The following is a 21,147-nucleotide window of genomic DNA, read 5'->3' as shown; positions in this document are numbered from 1 at the left end:
CTAACTCTTACAAAGCCCTGCATTTTTCATTCATCCATGTGCCTCTGAATTAAAAACTGTGCTGACGCAAGGACCGGGAATCATCCGGGGTCCTGGACTGGAGACGGGCAGAGATCGCAGGAGCTGGGCAGGAAGGAAGGGCAGAATCCTGAGGTGAGAGGGGCCCTACAGGGCTTGGGAATCAAAGTCCAAAGTAAATTTATTATCAAAGGAGGTAGATGTCACCACACACTACCCTGAGATTCATTTTCTCACAGGCATCTACAGGGAAGTAGAGAAATGCTACCACAATCAGACCACTGGGGGGCCGGGAGTGAGCGTGGGGCAGCCTGAGACCATTCAACAGCATTACTTCAGCATGCTATTAAAAATCTCTTAAATGTGCCTACAACAATTTCAGGTCCAAATCCACATTTGTTATCAAAGTTACTACACACAACCCTGAGATTCACTGTCTTGTGGACATTTATTAGGAAAAACAAAGAAGTGTAATAGAATCTATGACAAACCGCACATAAGCAAAGACTGGCAAAACAACACACACACAAAATGTTGGAGGAACTCAGCAGGTCAGACAGTGTCTATGGTCAGAGTAACACACACAAAATGCTGGAGGAACTCAGCAGGTCAGACAGTGTCTATGGACAGAGTAACACACACAAAATGCTGGAGGAACTCAGCAGGTCAGACAGTGTCTATGGTCAGAGTAACACACACAAAATGCTGGAGGAACTCAGCAGGTCAGACAGTGTCTATGGTCAGAGTAACACACACAAAATGCTGGAGGAACTCAGCAGGTCAGACAGTGTCTATGGACAGAGTAACACACACAAAATGCTGGAGGAACTCAGCAGGTCAGACAGTGTCTATGGACAGAGTAACACACACAAAATGCTGGAGGAACTCAGCAGGTCAGACAGTGTCTATGGACAGAGTAACACACACAAAATGTTGGAGGAACTCAGCAGGTCAGACAGTGTCTATGGACAGAGTAACACACACAAAATGCTGGAGGAACTCAGCAGGTCAGACAGTGTCTACGGTCAGAGTAACACACACAAAATGCTGGAGGAACTCAGCAGGTCAGACAGTGTCTATGGACAGAGTAACACACACAAAATGCTGGAGGAACTCAGCAGGTCAGACAGTGTCAATGGTCAGAGTAACACACACAAAATGCTGGAGGAACTCAGCAGGTCGGGCAGCAGTGACGGAAATGAATAAACAGTCGATGTTTCAGGCCGAGACCCCTCCCCTGGACTGAGAAGGAAGACTCCAGAGTGAAAAGGAAAGAGGCTAGCTGGAAGGTGACAGGTGAACACGAGTTGGGGAAGAGCCCCGGAAGGCTCTTGTGTCTCTAATGCAACGTGCCAGCAATGATGCTGCAAGAACACCTGCGCATAGCGACGGCAAATGCGAGTTTGACGTTGCATCGGGACTTCAGGCCCCCATCAGCTTCTCAGTGCTGTCCACCTCTTCGCTCAACTACACGAAGCGAAAGCACACTTACCTTTCAGACTCAACACACTTCTGCCTACCAGTGGCACCACGTTGCTCAACGGTTCTGAAAGAGAGAAAGGAGAGATCAGTACCCACAATGGGAATTCCATCAGGGCAGACCCAGCTTGGGTGGTGGGGCGGGCGGAGATACATCTCTACCAAAGGAGGTGTAAGGTGCTCCTTCCCTCCACTAACCCTGCAGCAAGGTGTAGCATCTGCTTAGACTCCATCCCCCCACCCAGCAGGTGATGGATGGCCATATGAGCAACCGATACATATCACAAGTCCTGGTTATGTGACCACTGACACCAGGCTGACAATCTCTGAAGAGTATTGATAACGGCTGGGGTCACCCGTCTTGTAAAGACACTGCCCGGAAGAAGGTGATGGCAAACCACTTCTGTTGCCAAGAACCAGCACGGTCACGGAAAGACCACGATCACCCACGTTCGTGCGACACGGCGCAGAATGAAACGAAGACCCAGCTTGCTCCTCATGGCAGCCTGCCAGTTAGCACAACACTTTACAGAGCCGGAGATTTGGAGATTCAGAGTTCACTTTAGAGCACACGGGAGATCTTTTGGCCACGGTACAGCGGTGCAGTAGCTGGTATAACAGGTTACAGAACCAGCAGTGCAATTCAGTTCCTGCTGCTGCTTGTAAGGAGTTTGTACGCTGTCCCCACGACCTCATGGGGTTTCCTCCGGGTGCTCGTTTCCTCCCACAGTCCAAAGACGTACGGGTTAGGGTTAGTGAGCTGTAAGCATGCTACGTTGGCACCGGAAACTATGGCAACACTGCGGGCTGCCCCCAGCACAATCCACCGGCTGTGAAAGGACGTATTGTGATAAAGAAATTTAATCTAATCTTTAAATATGCTCTAATTTCACTCACTAGTGTGATAGAGGGAACATGTGAGAATTATTTTTTTAAAAAAACACAAGTTGTGTTCACGTTTTCTACATTGCTCACATAGTCTCAGTGGCCACTTTATTAGGTACAGCTGCTCGTTAATGCAGATATCTAATCAGCCAATCATGTGGCGGCAACTCAACGCATAAAAGCATGCAGACATGGTCCAGAGGTTCAGACCAAACATCAGAATGGGGAAGAAATGTGATCCAAGTGACTTTGACTGTGGAATGATTGTCGGTGCCAGATGGGGTGGTTCGAGTGTCTCAGAAACTGCTGATCTCCTGGGTTTTTTCATGCTCAACAGCCTCTAGACTTTACAGAGAACGGTGTGAGGAACAAAAACAAGTTTTGTGGGTAAAATCACAAGAGGTCAGAGGAGAATGGCCAGACTGGTTCAAGCTGACAGGAAGGCGACATTAACTCGAATAATCTCACAGGGAGAACGTGAAAACTCCACAAAGGCAGGACCTGAGGCCAGGAGGTGCGAGTCAGCAGCACTACCTGCCGCACGGAGGGCTCTGGGCAAACAGGGGAAATGGACCGGTCGGGCCAAAGGGCCTTTTGCACTGCTTTGTGACGAAGAGGCCCCAGCGCAGACCCACCGGGGGGCATTTCGGAAGCGCGCACCCCCCACCCCGCCAGCACAAACCTGTGACTATGCTGCAGGCCTTCTGGCACTCCTCTTCATTCTCGTAGTTGTTCAGGTTGGGCAGGCAGCCTCCGTAAATGAACGTCTGGCACACCTTTTCCGTGGCGTTGAAATACCACCGGTTAAATGAGGCACGGCATGGGCCCGTCTTCGAGGGGCTTGTGCAATCCACTGAAAAATAAAGCTTAAAGTCATTCAGGAACATCACAGCAAGGTACAGTCACAGGAGCATTAAGTCTTTACAGATGGAACGGGCCTTGCATTCCCAACACGTCACGCTGACCAGCAGCCCCCCCCCCCCCATTTATTTATTTATTGAGATACAGCACAGAATCGTCAATCCGCTATTTAATCCTAGCCTAATCATGGAACAATTTACAATGACCAATTAACTTACCAACCGGTACGTCTTTGGCCTGTGGGAGGAAACCAGAGCACCCGGAGGAAACCCAGACGGTCAGGGGGAGAGCGTACAAACCCCTTACGGGCAGCAGAGGGAATTGAACACCCAACTGTGACTTCCCGGGCTGTAAAAGCATTGGGCTAACCGCTATACTACCAACTGATTATTGCCAGGTATCAAGGGAAGGTACAGGAAGAAGCTAGCCTTGCACACGCTGTTAATTACCAAGTGTTTCTAGTTGCTCATCTTTCTGTTGCTCCTTTGGGCGACTTTGAATCAGGGAAGCCTACAGACCATGAACACTGAGCTGAACTGAATATGGACTCCTTCAATTTTGTGTTTTTATATTCTCTGTTTCTGCTCGTTCCTTCTTGTTGCTGTTAGCGCAATTTGTTTGGTTTTTTTTGCACTTGGGCCAGGGGGTTGATGTTTTTCTTGGAATGGGCTCTGTGGTCTTTGTTTCGTGGCTGTCTGTGGGGAAAACAATTCTCGGGGTTGTATACTGCACACGTACTTTGATAATAAACGTACTTTGAATCCTTTAATACAACCAGATCAGTTCATTACACGGTATGCTGAGATAGTAGATATTCAACATTCAAAATAAATTTATCAGAGTACATGTATGTAGCCGTTTACAACCCTGAGATTCATTTTCCTGTGGGCATACTCAGTAAATCTATAGAATAATGAGCAGAACAGAATCACTGAAAGACCACATCAACTACACAGGCATTAGCGGCAGACCAATTGATTCGAAGAGAGAGAGAGCGCTTCGCATAGGTCGGGGAGAAGAGTTTAAATGAGTGCTTCATGGGGGTCAGCGCATTAGCGGTGGACCAATCAATTCGCGATTCATTAGCAGGAGCAAATAAAAGTAAAGCAGTGTCAAAGCGGAGTGGCCATTGTGTGAGGGGAGAGTGGGAATTTGAGGCTTTGGTGAGGAGGCACAGGTAACGGGCAAATAAGGCTGTTGTCGTGGTTGAATGAAAAGTCACTAAGTTACAGCTAATTAAATAGAGTAGGGGTGATGCAGGATCGGGTGATGTCCTGTAGCTGCACGATGTGGGAGCTGGTGGACCCCATTGTGGTTCCTGGTGACCACACCTGGAGCAAGTGTTGGCTGCTCGAGGAACTCAGGCTCAGAGTTGATGACCTGGAATCTGAGCTTCAAACACTGTGGCTCATCAGGGAGGGGGAGAGTTACCGGGATCCTCTGTTCCAGGAGGTAGTCACGCCCACTAGATTAGCTGCCTCAAATTCGGTCTCTGATCGGGGACAAGAGGCTGTGACTGTGAGTGAGGCAGGTAGTGGGATCCCAGAGACGGTGCTGGAGGAGCCTCAGCCCTTGAGCTTGTCCAACAGGTCTGAGATTCCTGCTCCCCGTGTGGGTGAGAGTGGGGGCTGTAGGAAGGACGAGCAACCTAACTGTGGCTCCGTAGTTCAGGGAGCCATTCAAGAGGGGGAGAGAAGGGAGATGTAGTGGTAATTGGGGTTAGAACAGTCAGGGGGATAGACGGAGTTCTCTGTTGTGAGGATAGAGCGTCCCGAAGGCTGTGTTGCCTCCCCAGGTTTGGGACATCGAATCTGACCTGCAGAGGAATTTGCAGTGGGAGGGGAAAGATCCAGTTGTCGTGGTCCACGCGGGGTACCAATAATATAGGTAGAATGAGGAAAGAGGTTCTGCTGAGGGAATTTGAGCAGCTGGGGACTAAATTAAAAAGCAAAACCAAAAAGGTGGTAATCTCTGGATTACTACCTGAGCCAAGTGCAAATTGGCACAGGGTCAAGAAGGTTAGAGAGTTAAATGTGTGGCTCAGGGGTTGGTACGGGAGAAGTGGGTTTGAGTTCATGGTAAACTGGCACCAGTATTGGGGAAGGAGGGAGCTGTACCAATGGGACGGGCTCCACCTGAACCGTGATGGGACCTGGATCCTAGCGAATCGCATAACTAGGGCTGTGGATAGGACTTTAATCTAAATCATAGGGGATGGATTCAACAGATTGGAGAAGTATGGATAAAGTAAAAAAAAGAGAAATGTGGATAAAGATAAAGAAAGAGAAAAAGATAACAAGAGAAAAATAAGAGTGGAGTGAAGAAAAGTCTGGTGCAGAAGAGTAAAAGATTACAAGATTTTAAAAGCACAATGAGTGTGAGGGCAATTTATTTGAATGCCCGTAGAATTTGAAACAAGGTCAGTGAACTTGTGGCACAAATCAGCACAAAGGGGTATAATTTAGTGGCTGCAGGGTGGAGAGGAATATCCGTGGCATGTAAGAATGGAACAGCGGTTATCATGGGGGACTTTAACTTGCACCTAGATTGGGTGAGTCAAGTTGGTCGAGACAGTCTTGAGGAGGACTTTGTAGAATGCGTCTGTGATTTCTTTCTTGAACAGCATGTTACTGAACCTACAAGGGAACGTGCTATCTTAGATCTGGTTCCGTGCAATGAGATGGGTAAAATTAGTGATCTTGTAGTTAGGGATCCTCTTGGAAAGAGTGATCACAGTCTGACTGAATTTCTCAAATGGAGGGTACAATAGTTCGATCTAAAATCAGTATATTATGCCTAAACAATGAGACGAGGGAGGATTTGGCGGGTGTAGGCTGGGAACACTGGCTGTATGGTGGGATGGTTGAGGAACAGTGGAAGACTTCCAAAGAGATTTTTCACGGTGCTCAACAAAAGTATATTCCAGTTAAAAGCAAGGACAGTAAGGGTGGGGAGAGACAGCCTTGGATAACTAAGGAAATAAAAGAAGGCATCAAACGAAAAGCTCGTGCACACTAAGCTGCCAAGAGTAGTGGGAAACTGGAAGATTGGGAAAACTTTAAAAAGCAACACAGAACCACTACATGAGCAATAAAGAAAGGGAGGCTAGATTATGAAAATAAACTAGCACAAAATATAAGAATGGATAGTAAAAGTTTTTATAATTATGTAAAGCAGAAAAGGGTGGCTAAAAGTGAATGTAGGTCCTTTGGAGGACGAGAAGGGGAAACTGATATTGGGTAATGAGGAAATGGCCGAGGCTTTGAATGACTATTTTGTGTCCGCCTTTACTCTGCAGGACATGTCTAACATGCCAGAGAGAGATGTTAAGGGTGCGATGGGAGGTGAGGACCTCGATACAATCGCTATCACTAAAGAGGTAGTGCTGAGCAAACTTGTGGGCCTGAAGATAGACAAATCCCCTGGCCCTGATGGAACACATCCCAGAATACTGAAAGAAATGGCAGAAGTTATAGTAGAGGCTTTGGTGATAATTTACCAAAATTCTCTGGACTCTGGGCAGATCCCGGCAGAATGGAAGACGGCGAATGTCACACCACTGTTCAAAACAGGAGGTAGGCACAATGCAAGTAACTACAGCCCTGTTAGTTTAACATCTGTATTCGGGGAAAATGCTTGAAGCTATCATTAAAGAAGAACTAGTGAGGCATCTGGAAAGAAATGGATCCATAAGGCAGATGCAGCATGGATTCAGCAAAGGCAGGTCCTGTTTGACAAACTTACTGGAGTTCTTTGAGGATATAACGAGCGCAGTGGATAGAGGGGAACAGATGGACGTTATGGACTTGGATAAGGTGCCACGTAAAAGACTTATCCATTAGGTAAGGATACAGAGTTGGGGGTGATGCATTAGCATGGACAGAGGATTGGTTAACTAATAGAAAGCAGGGAGTTGGGATATGGGTGTTACTCTCGTTGGCAATCAGTGGTGAGTGGGGTGCACAGGGGTCAGTGTTGGGCCCGCAAGTATTCACGATATACATTAACGATTTGGAAGAGGGACCGAGTGTAGTGTATCTAAGTTTGCTGATGATACTAAATTGAGTGGAAAAGCAAATTGTGCAGAAGATACGAAGAGTCTGCAGAGAGATATAGATAGGTTAAGTGAGTGGGCAAGGGTCTGGCAGATGAGTAGAATGTTAGTAAATGCAAGGTCATCCACCTTAAAAGGAAAAATGGAAGACCAAATTATTACTTGAATGGTAAAAATTACAGCATGCTGCTGTGAAGGATTTTAGGAGTGTTTGTGCATGAATCTCAAAAAGTTGGTTTGCAGGTGCAGCAGGCTATCAAGAAGGCAAATGGAATGTTGGCCTTCATCGCTGGAGGGATTGAATTTAAGAGCAGGGAGCTTATGTTGCAACTGTACAGGGTACAGGTGAGGTCGCACCTGGAGTACTGCGTGCAGTTCTGGTTACCTTACTTGAGGAATGATATACTGGCTTTGGAGGCATTGCGGAGGAGGTTCACCAGGTTGATTCCAGGGATGAGGGGGTTAAGACTATGAGGAGAGATTGAGTCGCCTGGGACTGTACTCACTGGCATTCAGAAGAATGCGAGGAGATCTTACAGAAACATATAAAATAATGAAAGGGATAGATAGAGGCGAGAAAGTTGTTTCCACTGGTGAGACTAGAACTAGGGATATAGCCTCAAGATTTGGGGGAGTAGATTTAGGACGGAGATGAGGAGGAACTGCTTTTCCCAGAGAGTGGTGAATCTGTGGAATTCTCTGCCCAATGAAGCAGTGGAGGCTTCCTCAGTGAATATATTTAAGACAAGATTGCATAGATTTTTGCAAGTAGGGAATTAAGGGTTACGGGGAAAAGGCACGTAGGTGGAGATGAGTCCATGGCCAGATCAGCCATGATCTTAGTGAATGGTGGAGCAGGCTCGATGGACCAGATGGCCTACTCCTGCTCCTAGTCCATATGTTCTTATAGGGTTGTAAAGAAAGCTTTTGGAATATTGGCCTTTATAAATCAATGCATTGAGTACAGGAGATGAGATGTCATGTTGAAATTATTTAAGACGTTGTTAAGACCTAATTTGGAGTACAGGAAAGATGTAAATAAGGTTGAAAGAGTACAGAGAAAATTTACAAGATGTTGCCAGGTCTGGAGTTATAAGGAAAGACTGAATGGGTTAGGACCGTGTTCCCTTGATTGAGATACACAATTATGATACACAATAATACAATCCCTTGATACACAATTATGATGGGCATAGATAGGGTAAATGTAATCAGGCTTTTTCCTCTGAGGTTGGGTGGGACTACAACCTGAGGTCATGGGTTAAGGGTGAAAGGTGGAAAGGAGATCATGAGGGGAAACTTCCTCACTCAGAGGGTCCTGAGAGTGTGTAACAAGCTGCCAACACAAGTGGCACATGCAAGCTCGATTTCAATGTTTAAAGTTTGGACAGGTACGTGGATAGCAAGGACGCGGAGAGCTGTGGTCCCGGTGTAGGCAGTTTAAATGGTTCGGCATGGACTAGATGGGCTGAAGGGCAACACAGCTTTGCATTCAACATCAGTAAGACCAAAGAACTGATTGTGGACCACAGAACAGATAAGACGAGGGAACACACACCAGTCCTGAGGGTGATCAGAACTGGAAAGCGTGAGTAATTTCAGCCTCCTGCGTGTCAATACTGTATCTCTGAGGATCGGTTCTGGGCCCAACATATCAATGCAGAGACGAAGGAGGCACAACAGTGGCTATACTTCATTAGGATTTTGAGGAGATTTTGTTTGTCACCAAAGGCTCGAGCAACTTTCTGTGGAGAGTACATTTCTGGTTCAGTTTGTCACAGTCCGGCATGGAGCTGCACAGGATCGGGAAAAACTGAAGGCAGATGTAAACTCAGCCAGCTCCATGGGCACCGGCCTACCCAGCATCGACAACATCTTCAAAAGGCCAATGTCTCAAGGTGGTGCATCCATCATTGAGGGTTCCCGCTACCAAAAACGTCCCCTCTCCTCATTGTTACCATCGGGAAGGAGGTACAGGAGCCTGAAGGCACACGGAACACTACAGCACAAGCACAGGCCTTCAGGCCCATGGTGCTGTGCCGGCTTTTTAAAACCTACTCTAATATTAATCTAACCCTTCCTTCCCACATGCCCCTCCTCCACTTTTCTATCATCCACTAAGAGCTTCTTCCTCTCCAGACCTTGAACACTACCACAAAATTCTGCTCTTTTTAAAAAACATTATTCTAACTTACATTAATTTTTATGACTTGCACTGTACTGCTGTCATAAACACAGTTGATTTCATGAGTTATGTCAGTGATATTGAACCCAAATCTAAAATCTGTCATTTCCACAGAGGTGAGGATGTGGTAAACATGAGAGGTTTTAACGATGCTGGAAATCCAGAGCAATAGACACCAAATGCCAGGGGAGCTCAGCAGGTCAGGCAGCGTCCACGGAGAGGAATACAGGGTCGACCTTTCGGGCAGAGACTGAGCACTCTTGTGTTAAGGTAGAAAGCCAACTGACCAACTCTCCCTCACCTCTACCTGTGAAGTTCAAGACGGGCACAAATTTGACTGGGCTTCAGAGAAAGTCATGGCACAAACAAACACGTAGCATGCAAGACAACTCCTAGAAGCGTGATTTTCCACTAACAATTCAGTAAACAGACAGGTAGACTTCGATCCTATTTATGAGACAATGCGGGCAAAATTCCAGACCACAGCCCACAAAGTTCACCACACAACCAACCAGTGATGACAATGCCTCCCCACGCCACAACTGAGTTTCCGTAACGACAACCAATCAGCTGATTGATGAGTATATAAAGACCAAGCATTCGGAGGACACACCTCAATTAACAGCGCACTGACGATATCTTCTTGTATGGTGACGAAACATTTGCAAGAAGATTGCCAAGATCAGAGAACAACTCAACCCAATTATCATCTACCCGAGCTACACATTTTAGAATCAGAATCAGGTTTAATATCACTGAAATTTGTTAACTTTATAGCTGCAGCACAATGCAATACATGATAAATAAATAGAGGAAAAATCTGAGATTTTTTTAAAAATATATATGTATATATAAAATATATATACTAAATATTTAAGTTAAAATAAGTAGTCCAAAAAAACAAACAGAAATATAAAGTATAAGGTATTGTTCATGTGTTATGTCCATTCAGAAATCAGATGGCAGAGGGGCAGAAGCTGTTCCTGAATCGCTGAGTGTGTGTCTTCAGGCTCCTGTACCTCCTTTTCCAAGTTAGAAACCAGTTGATGTTCCCCCACTTCTCATCCTGGCTTCTCCCCTTTCCATTCCGGTAAGGGTCTCACACTGAAACGTCGAACGTTTATTCCCTCTATTGACCCTGCCTAACCTGCATTTTCAGGAGGGAAGGAGAAGAAGCTTTTACCTCGCCCCACCCACCCAAAGACTTCTAAACCAGTCATAAACATATCAGTCACAGTCAGTGAAAGAAGCACAAGAAACGATGGGAATGCACTTTAAGAGATTAGTCACCAAGATGATTCTCCACTAACCGGTTTAACAACATAACATGTAATCATTAACTCTGAGAACAGTTAAAACTTGTGAGTACATCTGGAGTACCTCCAGCTCATGACTGCGTACACCACGTGTTATGCTTTGTAACTTCAAAACGTTATACTAACTCAAATGAGGATACAGGAGCCCGAAATGCAGATCCCACACTCATTGATTCAGGAAAACCTTCTTCCCCTCTACCATCGGTTTTCTGAATGGACATTGAACCCAAGAAAACTACCTCACTATTTATTATTTCTATTTTTTTCACTACTCACTTAACTATTTAATATACCTACGGTATATACTTACTGTAATTCATATTTTTCTCTATTATCATGTATTGCAATATACATGTTTAAATCTATTGCATTTGCTGCCACAAAGACACATATGCTGGTGACATTAAATCTGATTCAAGAAGACGGCATCCATCGTTAAGAACCCCCTCACCCAGGACATGCCCTCTTCTCATTGCTACTATCAGGGAAGAGGTACAGAAGCCTGAAGACCCACACTCAATAATTCAGGAACAGCTTCTTCCCCTCTGCCATCAGGGAAGAGGTACAGGAGCCTGAAGACACACACTCAGTGATTCAGGAACAGCTTCTTCCCCTCTGCCATCAGGGAAGAGGTACAGGAGCCTGAAGACCCACACTCAATAATTCAGGAACAGCTTCTTCCCCTCTGCCATCAGATTTCTGAATGGACATTGACCGCTTGAACACTACCACACTACTTTTTTATTTCTATTTTTGTACTAATTTAACATTAAAATATGTTTATAAAAAGATATTTTTAAAATATATTTAACTTTATAATATACATATAATTAAGTATTTCATTGTACTGCTGCCATGAAACAACAAATTTCACTACATACACTGGAGATATTAAACACGATTCTGAGTCTAACCTTGTGTTTACTTTAAGTGACGTGCACACGTATCACGTGGTAGTGTGACGTCGTATGTAATCACGTATTTATACATATAACCCGCAAATATTTTAAAAACTAAGACTGCTTAATCAAATAATAGACACACACACATATATACTCAAATATCAAATACACATCAGCATAGACTGTTGTAAGCAGAAGGACCAAGGTATGGGAGGTATGTTCTAGAAACCATGACACCAGAAACATTTTCCAAACACTCACTCAACAGGTGACCTTCCAGTTAAACCAATGACTAAACTTAGTCATCACAGTACATCTACAGCCCCCCCATAGAGCCCCAGCCAGGTTCCTCTCAGGAAGGCAGAGTCACAGTCTGGTTTATTATCAATGACATAGGCTTGGTGACCACTTTGTTATGTATACCTGCCCCTTCCACCACTGGCGTTTAGGGCCACAGTGAAAATCCTCCATCCCTGTCTCTCCACATTGTCACACTCAGTTTCAGAAGGATTCTTCATTGATGTTTCTCTAACAGTTTGGTTCGACCAGTCAGGGTTGTTAGTCCTGAGTTGAACCCCTGACCTGCAGGATCAGTGGACCACTCTCAGTCTGACCTCTACCCTTTGACCTGTTTGGCACGGGTGCCCCTACCAAGAGCCCTGACTCCAGGCAACCCGGATAGCTCTCCAGGTCATTGAGGCAAGCCCTACAACAAGACCGTGGCCCTCTGTACAACTGCTCATTAATGCAAAGATCTAATCAGCCAATCCTGCAGTATCATCAACGTCACCCATGTCGTATGACGTGGGAGATCACAGTCCCATGACCATGATTACTCTTGGCAAAGTGTTCTACAGAAGTGGCCTGTCATTGCCACCTTCTGGGCAGGTAACACTGGCATTGATCGTCTGCCATTGATCAGTGGTTGCATAACCAGGGCGTGTGATCTGCACCAGCCGCTCCCCTGATCCTAAGTGGGCGGGAATCACGTGGCAGCAACTCAATGCATAAAAGCATGCCGACACGGTCAAGAGGTTCAGTTGTTTTTCCAGACCAAACGTCAGAGTGGGGAAGAAGTGTGATCTAAGTGACTTTGATCTGGAATTACCGTCGTGCCAGACGGGGTGGTTTGAGAAACTGCTGCTGATTACCCAGGATTTTCAGGCACAAGTCTGTAGTTCGCAGAGAATGGTGCAAAAAACAAAAAAAAATACAGCCAGTGGCCGTTCTGTGAGCGAAAATGAGAGAGGTCAGAGGAGAATGGCCAGACTGGTTCAAGCTGACAGGAAGGTGACAGTAACTCAAATAACCACACGTTACAACAGTGGTGTGCAGAAGAACATCACTGAGTGTACAATATACCAAACCTTGACGTGGATGAGCTGCAGCAGCAGAAGACCATGAACATACCACCTTTATTGGCAACTTCATGGAATAAAGTTTCCCCTGGGTGTTGTCTTGTGACAGCAGTACAGTGCAATACATAAATACTGACTAAATGTTAAATCTAAATAAATGGTGCACAAAGGGCAAAGCTCGAAGTAAATTTATTATCAAGGTACATATGTCATATACAACCCAGAGATCCATTTTCTTGTGGGAATACTCAATACATCCATCGAATAATAACCATAACAGACTCAGTGAAAGACCAGAGCAACAAGAGCATTCAACCACTGCGCATAAGACAACAAACTATAAATACAAAAATAGTAATAATAAATAATCAATAAATATTGAGAATAGGAGATGAAGTGTCCTTGAAAGTGAGTCCATTGGCTGTGGGAACATTTCAATGATGGGGTGAGTGAAGTTATCTCCTCTGGTTCAGGAGCCTGATGACTGAAGGGTAATAACTGTTCCTGAACCTGGTGCTGTGGGACCTGAGGCTCATTGTGGTGAGTGAGGTTATCCACACTGGTTCAGGAGCCTGATGGTTGTGGGGTAATAACTGTTCCTGAACCTGGTGGTGTGGGACCTGAGGCTCATTGTGGTGAGTGAGGTTATCCACACTGGTTCAGGAGCCTGATGGTTGTGGGGTAATAACTGTTCCTGAACCTGGTGGTGTGGGACCTGAGGCTCATTGTGGCGAGTGAAGTTATCCACACTGGTTCAGGAGCCTGATGGTTGTGGGGTAATAACTGTTCCTGAACCTGGTGGTGTGGGACCTGAGGCTCCTGTACCTTCTTCCTGATGACACAGTGAGAAGAGAGCATGGCCTGGGTGGTGGGCATCCCTGATGATGGACGCTGCTTTCCTGCAACAGCGCTCCCTGTGGATGTGCTCACTGGTTGGGTGGGTTACCAGTGAGGAACTGGGTTACATCCATTACATTTTCCATCTGAGGGCATTGGTGTGTGCATACCAGGCTGTGATACAGCCAGTCTGTACACTCTCCACAAGGCATCTATAGAAGCCTGTCTAAGTTTTACATGTCGAGCCGAATCTCCACAAACTCCTAAGGAAGTCGGGGCACTGCCATGCTTTCTTCCCAACTGCATTTATGTGCTGGGTCCATGTCGGGTCCTTCGAAATAATGGCACAGAAGAATTTTACAGTTGCTGACCCTTTCCACCTCTGATCATGAGGTAGTGTTCATGGGTTCATTGTCCATTCAGGAATCTGATGGCGGAGGGGAAGAGGCTGTTCCCGAATCGTTGAGTGTGTGTTTTCAGGCTCCTGTACCTCCTCCCTGATGGCAGAGGGGAAGAAGCTGTTCCTGAATCACTGAGTGTGTATCTTCAGGCTCCTGTACCTCCTCCCTGATGGGAGTAATGAAAATCAGCATGTTTTGGGTCACGAGATGTCCAGGATATGCCGTCCTTGAGCCCGGGGGCACGCACTTGCAGGCTTCCGCTTGATGGGGGGGGGGGAGGGAGGAGAGAATGTTGGGGGTGGGGGGAGATCTTGCTGCCTGTGAGAAGACAGAGTGTAGAGAGGGGAGGCTGGTTCCTGATCATCCACAACTCTGCAGTTTCCTGAGGGCTGCTGGTCCACACCTCTAGATGCTATTGGCCCTCACAATCCCACGCCTCTAGATGCTATTGGCCCTCACAATCCCACACCTCTAGATGCTATTGGCCCTCACAATCCCACACCTCTAGATGCTATTGGCCCTCACAATCCCACACCTCTAGATGCTATTGGCCCTCACAATCCCACACCTCTAGATGCTATTGGCCCTCACAATCCCACACCTCTAGATGCTATTGGCCCTCACAATCCCACACCTCTAGATGCTATTGGCCCTCACAATCCCACACAGGCTGTGGGTCACCAGCAGACTCGGCACAGTCACATTTGGTCCAGATTCGAAACAGCTGGGGCTCCGGGCACTGATCAGCGTGCTGCCAAAATTAACCAACCTTTAATTCACCCTCAGCTATTGCTCCACAATTCCACGTGCCCCAACCTTGTCACCATCCTCCGGGCACTGCACCACACTCACAGATTTCTCCCTCACCTCTTGCAGGACGCAGAACTCGAGAGCAGACGGAAATAGGAGCAGGGCACCTCCACCCTCAAGCCTGGACCACCATTCATCACGATAGTGGTGAAACTGTTTCGCCCTGGCCTCACTCCCTCTTCTGTGTCAGCTCCCAGGGCAGCCCATAATTCCCAAATTTTCCCCAATCACCCTGCACTTCCTGTGACGGTTACACTTTATCCTGCATTCTGTTATTGTTTCATCTTGTTCTACCTCAATGTCCTCCAAGAGGACCACAGCCTTGTCGATGCACAGGAGGGTTACTGGCTCCCTGTAACCAGTTGCTTCAGGCAGATGGGGCCAGTCAGCCCTGACTGGCAGCTCACCTACAAGGAAAACTCTGATCTCAGACCCCTACTATCTTGTGGGCTATACTCACTCATGGGGAAGGCTTCGGGAAAACCCGGAGGAAAAAATCTGGAGCTGGATCCCTCCCCCATGAGTTCAACGTTGAGTGGCAGCACCCGCGATGCTGCCAGTGCCAAACTGTACCGGTCTCTGCCGTTCCTTTGGGTTCATCAGATGCCTGCAGAGGGGGAGCTACACGAGCAACAGCTTGCTCTCCATATCGTACTGCCCAAGGACAAAACATCCACGATCAACTCCGACCAACGAGGGCCTCCCCTCCCCTCAATGCACTTTGTGGACATACGATAAGATATAAGCTATCTTATGTATTTATATTTATTACTACTGTGTTCTTTTATCTTCTTGTGTATTTTTGTGCTGCATCGGATCCAGAGTAACAATTATTTCATCTTCCTTTACACTTGTGCACCGGAAATGACATTAAACAATCCTGAATCTAGCTCTCTTCTCACTGCAGAACCCACACCACCAGGTTCAGGAACAGATACTACCCCACAACCATCAGGCTCCTGAACCAGTGTGGATAACTTCACTCACCACAATGAGCCTCAGGTCCCACACCACCAGGTTCAGGAACAGTTATTACCCCACAACCATCAGGCTCCCGAACCAGTGTGGATAACTTCACTCACCACAATGAGCCTCAGGTCCCACACCACCAGGTTCAGGAACAGTTATTACCCCACAACCATCAGGCTCCCGAACCAGTGTGGATAACTTCACTCACCACAATGAGCCTCAGGTCCCACACCACCAGGTTCAGGAACAGTTATTACCCCTCAACCATCAGGCTCCTGAACCAGTGTGGATAACTTCACTCACCACAATGAGCCTCAGGTCCCACACCACCAGGTTCAGGAACAGTTATTACCCCACAACCATCAGGCTCCTGAACCAGTGTGGGTAACTTCACTCACCACAATGAGCCTCAGGTCCCACACCACCAGGTTTAGGAACAGCTATTACCCCTCAACCATCAGGCTCCTGAACCAGTGTGGATAACTTCACTCACCACAATGAGCCTCAGGTCCCACACCACCAGGTTCAGGAACAGTTATTACCCCACAACCATCAGGCTCCTGAACCACTGGGGATAGCTTCACTTGCCCCATCACTGAATTGTTCCCGCAACCTGTGGACTCACTTTCAATGACCCTTCATCTCATGTTCTTAATATTTATTGTGAAATCCAGACTGGAGCACTGGGGTGCTGCCTCCCGCCCCCCCCCCCCCCCCCAAAGTGTTTGCTCGGCCGAAAACCAACTCTGTTGTTTTCGTCTGCAGATTTTGGTGGCGTTGGATGGCTTCAGTTTGGCCTCTTTTATTGAGTGCCTGTATCTTTCTATCTTGTGTGCTACGTGTGCATTGCGCTGTGTGTAACTGTTGGTATTCTGTTTTGTACCTTGACCCCAGAGTAACCATGTCTTGTTTGGCTGTGTAAAATTCCAAAAATTTTAAATAAGTATGCAAAAATGGAGCAAAATATATATTGAGGTAGTGTACATGGCTTCAAAGTCCAGGTTCCGCCATGTGCCCACGATGGTGCTGAATTCCTATCATCTTTTAATTTCTCTGGAAATTCATGACTGAACCACTTTTTTTTTGCTGTGTTTGACCTTTAAAGGAATGCACATTTGTTGCAGATTGTGTGGTATGTCCATAAACGTACAAACTGCCTGCCCATCAGACTTTTTAATATGTAGTTTCCCCAGTCGCCCACAGGCAACCTTCGCAATCTCCTTTGTTCAGATTAAAGACACAAAGAGATTCTGTAGATGCTGGAAATCGAGAGAGTGTGAGTGTGTGTGTGTCTCTCTCTCTCTCACACACACACACAATGCAGGAGGAGCTCAGCAGGTCAGGCAGCGACTAGGGAAAAATAAATAATTGACAGTTCAAGCCAGGCCCTTCTTCAGGTCTGGAAAGGAGGGGAAAAGATGTCTAAATAAAAAGGTGGGGGGAGGGAGGGACTAGCTGGAAGGTGACAGGTGAAGCCAGGTGGGTGGGAAAGGTAAAGGGCTGGAGAGGAAGGAATCTGACAGGAGAGGAGAGTGGACCGTGGGAGAAAGGGAAGGAGGAGGGGACCCAAGAGGTGATCAGCAGGTGAGAAGTTGCAAAAGTCCAGAGTAGGGAATAGAGGAAGGGGGTAGGGATTTTTTTTTAACCAGAAAGAGAAATCAATATTCATGCCATCAGGTTAGAGGCTACCCAGACAGAATACTAGGTGTTAACACTGACCCATGTACGTTCTACACTGGGAGGGTGGAGCACATGATGCATTCCTCATTATAAGAAGGGCCGGAGGGTTTGACACCAGGGTACGTGAGTGTAAGGAGTGGCTGGACGTTGGATCATTCCGGTGAGAAGTGAAAGGTCAGTGTGGGGAATAGAGGAAGGGGGAGGGGGAGGAAAGGGGTATTCATGCCATTGGATTAGAGGCTAGCCAGATGGAATACAAGGCGTTGCTCCTCCACTCTGAGGGCGGCCTCATCTCGACACAGGAGGAGACCGTGAGCAGATGTATCAGAACGGGAATGGGCATGAAAGTGTTTGGCCGCTGGGAAGTCCCGCTTATGGCGGACGGTGCGGAGGTGCTCGATGAAACAGCCCCCCCAGTTCACGATGGGACTCACCAACACAGTGGGAAGATGCAGCCTGACTTGCTGAATTCCTTCAACATTTTGTGTGTGTGTGTGGTGCTTCGGATTAAAGATGCTCGTTTCAAACCGAGTCGCGTCCATTTAAACTTTCCTCCTCAGGTCTCTTTGCAACTGATTATTTACCAACCCTCTCCAACCAGACGTTAATTCAACCCTCTGGTTCCTCCACACACTGATCCAGAAATTCATTATTTACCCGGTCTTGAAACAGGATTTCATTACGTGTACACTGAAGCATAGAGTGAAATGCACCATCTGACGGCAGCTCATGTGTGTCGTCATGCTTCCAGTGACACTGTGTGTCGTCATGCTTCCAGTGACACTGTAACGTGCCCAGATCTTCCTGTCATTAACCCGGACGTCTTTGGAATGTTCAAAGTACATTTATTATCAAAGTATGTATACATTATGCAAACTTGAGATTTGTCTCTTTGCACAAAACAAGAAACCTGACAGAGCCCATTTTTTTAGAAAAATCACCCGGTGTGCGGGAAAAAAAGCAAGTCATGCAAATAACATTCAGAACAGAAGTTCCTGAAAGTGAGTCCACAGCGTTGAAGCCAGCGGCCGATTCAGGAGGCAGTGAGTTGCAGGCCACAGCCTCAGTTCAGCGCAGGGATGAGTAAATCCCATGGAGCATTGAACAGAACTGGCCCACCCCTCACCTGCGGCCCCACACCTTGACCTTTTCAATCTGGCCCAGTGTTTAAATTGTCCAAACCTCGGGTTATTCCTCACTCTCAGGCCTGAAGCCTACCACTCTGATGCGCTCTTGGGGCTGGGCCCACAGCCTAAATTTGACCTGTACCCATCATTACCAATTTGTCAGGCAATTAAAACTAGTCACAGCTCAGGCCTTTCCTCACTCTCAGGCCTGGGCCCCGCCGCCATGACTCTGCTGCATCAAGTCCGCTGCAGCCATGGCCAAACATTGGCTCATTCCCTCCTCTCGGGCCCAGGCCCCACCGCCTCGATTCGGCCTGTGCACGCCACGCTACAACCATTCTGCACCTTCGAGACTTCCGTTCACACTGCAAAAATGCCAGGTCGTACAGGCAGTTTAAAAGCTCAACTCCCAAAGGGAAGTTACGGGCTCTGGTTGAAGTGACTGCTTACCAGAAAAAGTGTGATTAATAAAGTGATTTTGTTTTGTTTTGTTTGCAAGACTTCACTGCGCTTCACCAGTGCCATCTTAAACAGGAAAGTGGAGGAAATACAAAGTAAATGGCAGGATACCTAGTAGTGTGGAGGAGCAGAGGGATCTGGGGGTACATATCCACAGATCCCTGAAAGTTGCCTCACAGGTAGATAGGGTAGTTAAGAAAGCTTATGGGGTGTTAGCTTTCATAAGTCGAGGGATAGAGTTTAAGAGTCACGGGGTAATGATGCAGCTCTATAAAACTCTGGTTAGGCCACACTTGGAGTACTGTGTCCAGTTCTGGTCGCCTCACTATAGGAAGGATGTGGAAGCATTGGGAAGGGTACAGAGGAGATTTACCAAGATGCTGCCTGGTTTAGAGAGTATGGATTAAGATCAGAGATTAAGGGAGCTAGGGCTTTACTCTTTGGAGAGGAGGAGGATGAGAGGAGACACGATAGAGGTATACAAGATATTAAGAGGAATAGACAGAGTGGACGGCCAGCGCCTCTTCCACAGGGTACCACTGCTCAATACAAGAGGACATGGCTTTAAGGTAAGGGGTGGGAAGTTCAAGTGGGATATTAGAGGAAGGTTTTTCACTCAGAGAGTGTTTGGTGCGTGGAATGCACTGCCTGAGTCAGTGGTGGAGGCAGATACACTAGTGAAATTTAAGAGACTACTAGACAGGTATATGGAGGATTTTAAGGCGGAGGGTTATATGGGAGGCAGGGTTTAAGGGTCAGCATAACATTCTGGGCCGAAGGGCCTGTACGTGCTGTGCTGTTCTATGTTCTAAATACGTGTGGGGAGAATTAACAAACTCCTTACAGGAAGAAGTGGGAATTGAACCTGGGTCGCTGGTGCTTCAGATCATTACGCTACAGTGCCACCCTTCTCTATGTGGATTAATACCAGCAGCAAAGGTAGAGATTTTGCATCGGGTTGGGAAACTGCAGCAACCAAGGGGGCTGAGACTCGATGGCACAATGCTTGCTCTTGCTGGCCAAACCACAAGGAAGTGTGTGGGTAGGGAAGGCTCCTCCCCTGTGCCCAAAGTTCAGACCGTTAAGCAAGAAGGTGCAAAGGATATAACTATACAACAGTGCTTCGCTTGTTACAAGTTAATCTGCAACCTCTCTAGGCCTGGGAACACAGACCAGAGAAGCATTAGACAATCACCACAGGTGCACCACAAGGCTCTGTGCTTAGCCCCCCCCCTGTTCTACTCGCTTTACAGCGAGCACTGCTCCAGTGCCATATTCAGTTTGCTGATGACACCACCATCGTTGGCCAAATCAAAGATGGTGACGATTCAGCACGTGGGAGGGAGACTGAAAGTCTGGCTGAGTGGTGCCATAACGATGAGGAGCTGATTATTGAGCACAGGAGGAGGGGGAGGAGGCCACAGGTCCGTGAGCCAGTCCTCATCAGGGGATCAAAGCTGGAGAGGATCAGTGACTTCAAATTCCTTGGTGTTTTCATTCTGGAGGACGTGGCCTGGGACTGGCACGCAAGTCCCATTACACACGCAACGTAGCGCCTCTACTCTTGCAAAGATTTGGCATGAAACTTTGACAAACTTCTATAGACATGTAATGGAGAGTATATTGCAGTGGAGAACACCTATTGACGGGAGGCTGAAACTCGTGTTCCGGCTGAACAAACCAGTTTGGTAGGAAGGATTTTCACACACTCTCATTTGACTGTACAGCTGAGATGGTAACCGGGCCAAGCCACAACAAGGGAGTGTGTGGGTGGGAAGAGCACCTCTCCAGAGCATTGAGGGCCTG

General features: G+C 47.0%; 1 protein-coding gene across 2 annotated transcripts in view; it reads right to left on the bottom strand.

Moving 5' to 3' along the window:
- LOC140737337 (putative Kunitz-type serine protease inhibitor) overlaps window positions 1–21,147 on the bottom strand; it is a 57,718-nt gene that overhangs the window by 27,386 nt on the left and 9,185 nt on the right. For both annotated transcript variants that reach the window (XM_073063779.1, XM_073063778.1), the window contains exons 2-3: window positions 3,065–3,235; window positions 1,511–1,564 (exon numbers count right to left, since the gene is read on the bottom strand). In XM_073063779.1, coding sequence (XP_072919880.1) covers window positions 1,511–1,564; window positions 3,065–3,235 — 225 coding nt within the window. The remainder of the gene's footprint in view (window positions 1–1,510; window positions 1,565–3,064; window positions 3,236–21,147) is intronic.

This window comes from Hemitrygon akajei, chromosome 12, assembly GCF_048418815.1.
Source record: "Hemitrygon akajei chromosome 12, sHemAka1.3, whole genome shotgun sequence".
In the NCBI taxonomy this organism is placed as follows: Eukaryota; Metazoa; Chordata; class Chondrichthyes; order Myliobatiformes; family Dasyatidae; genus Hemitrygon; species Hemitrygon akajei.
Note: the sequence above shows the minus strand (reverse complement) of the source record. Positions and strands in the feature narration are given on the sequence as shown.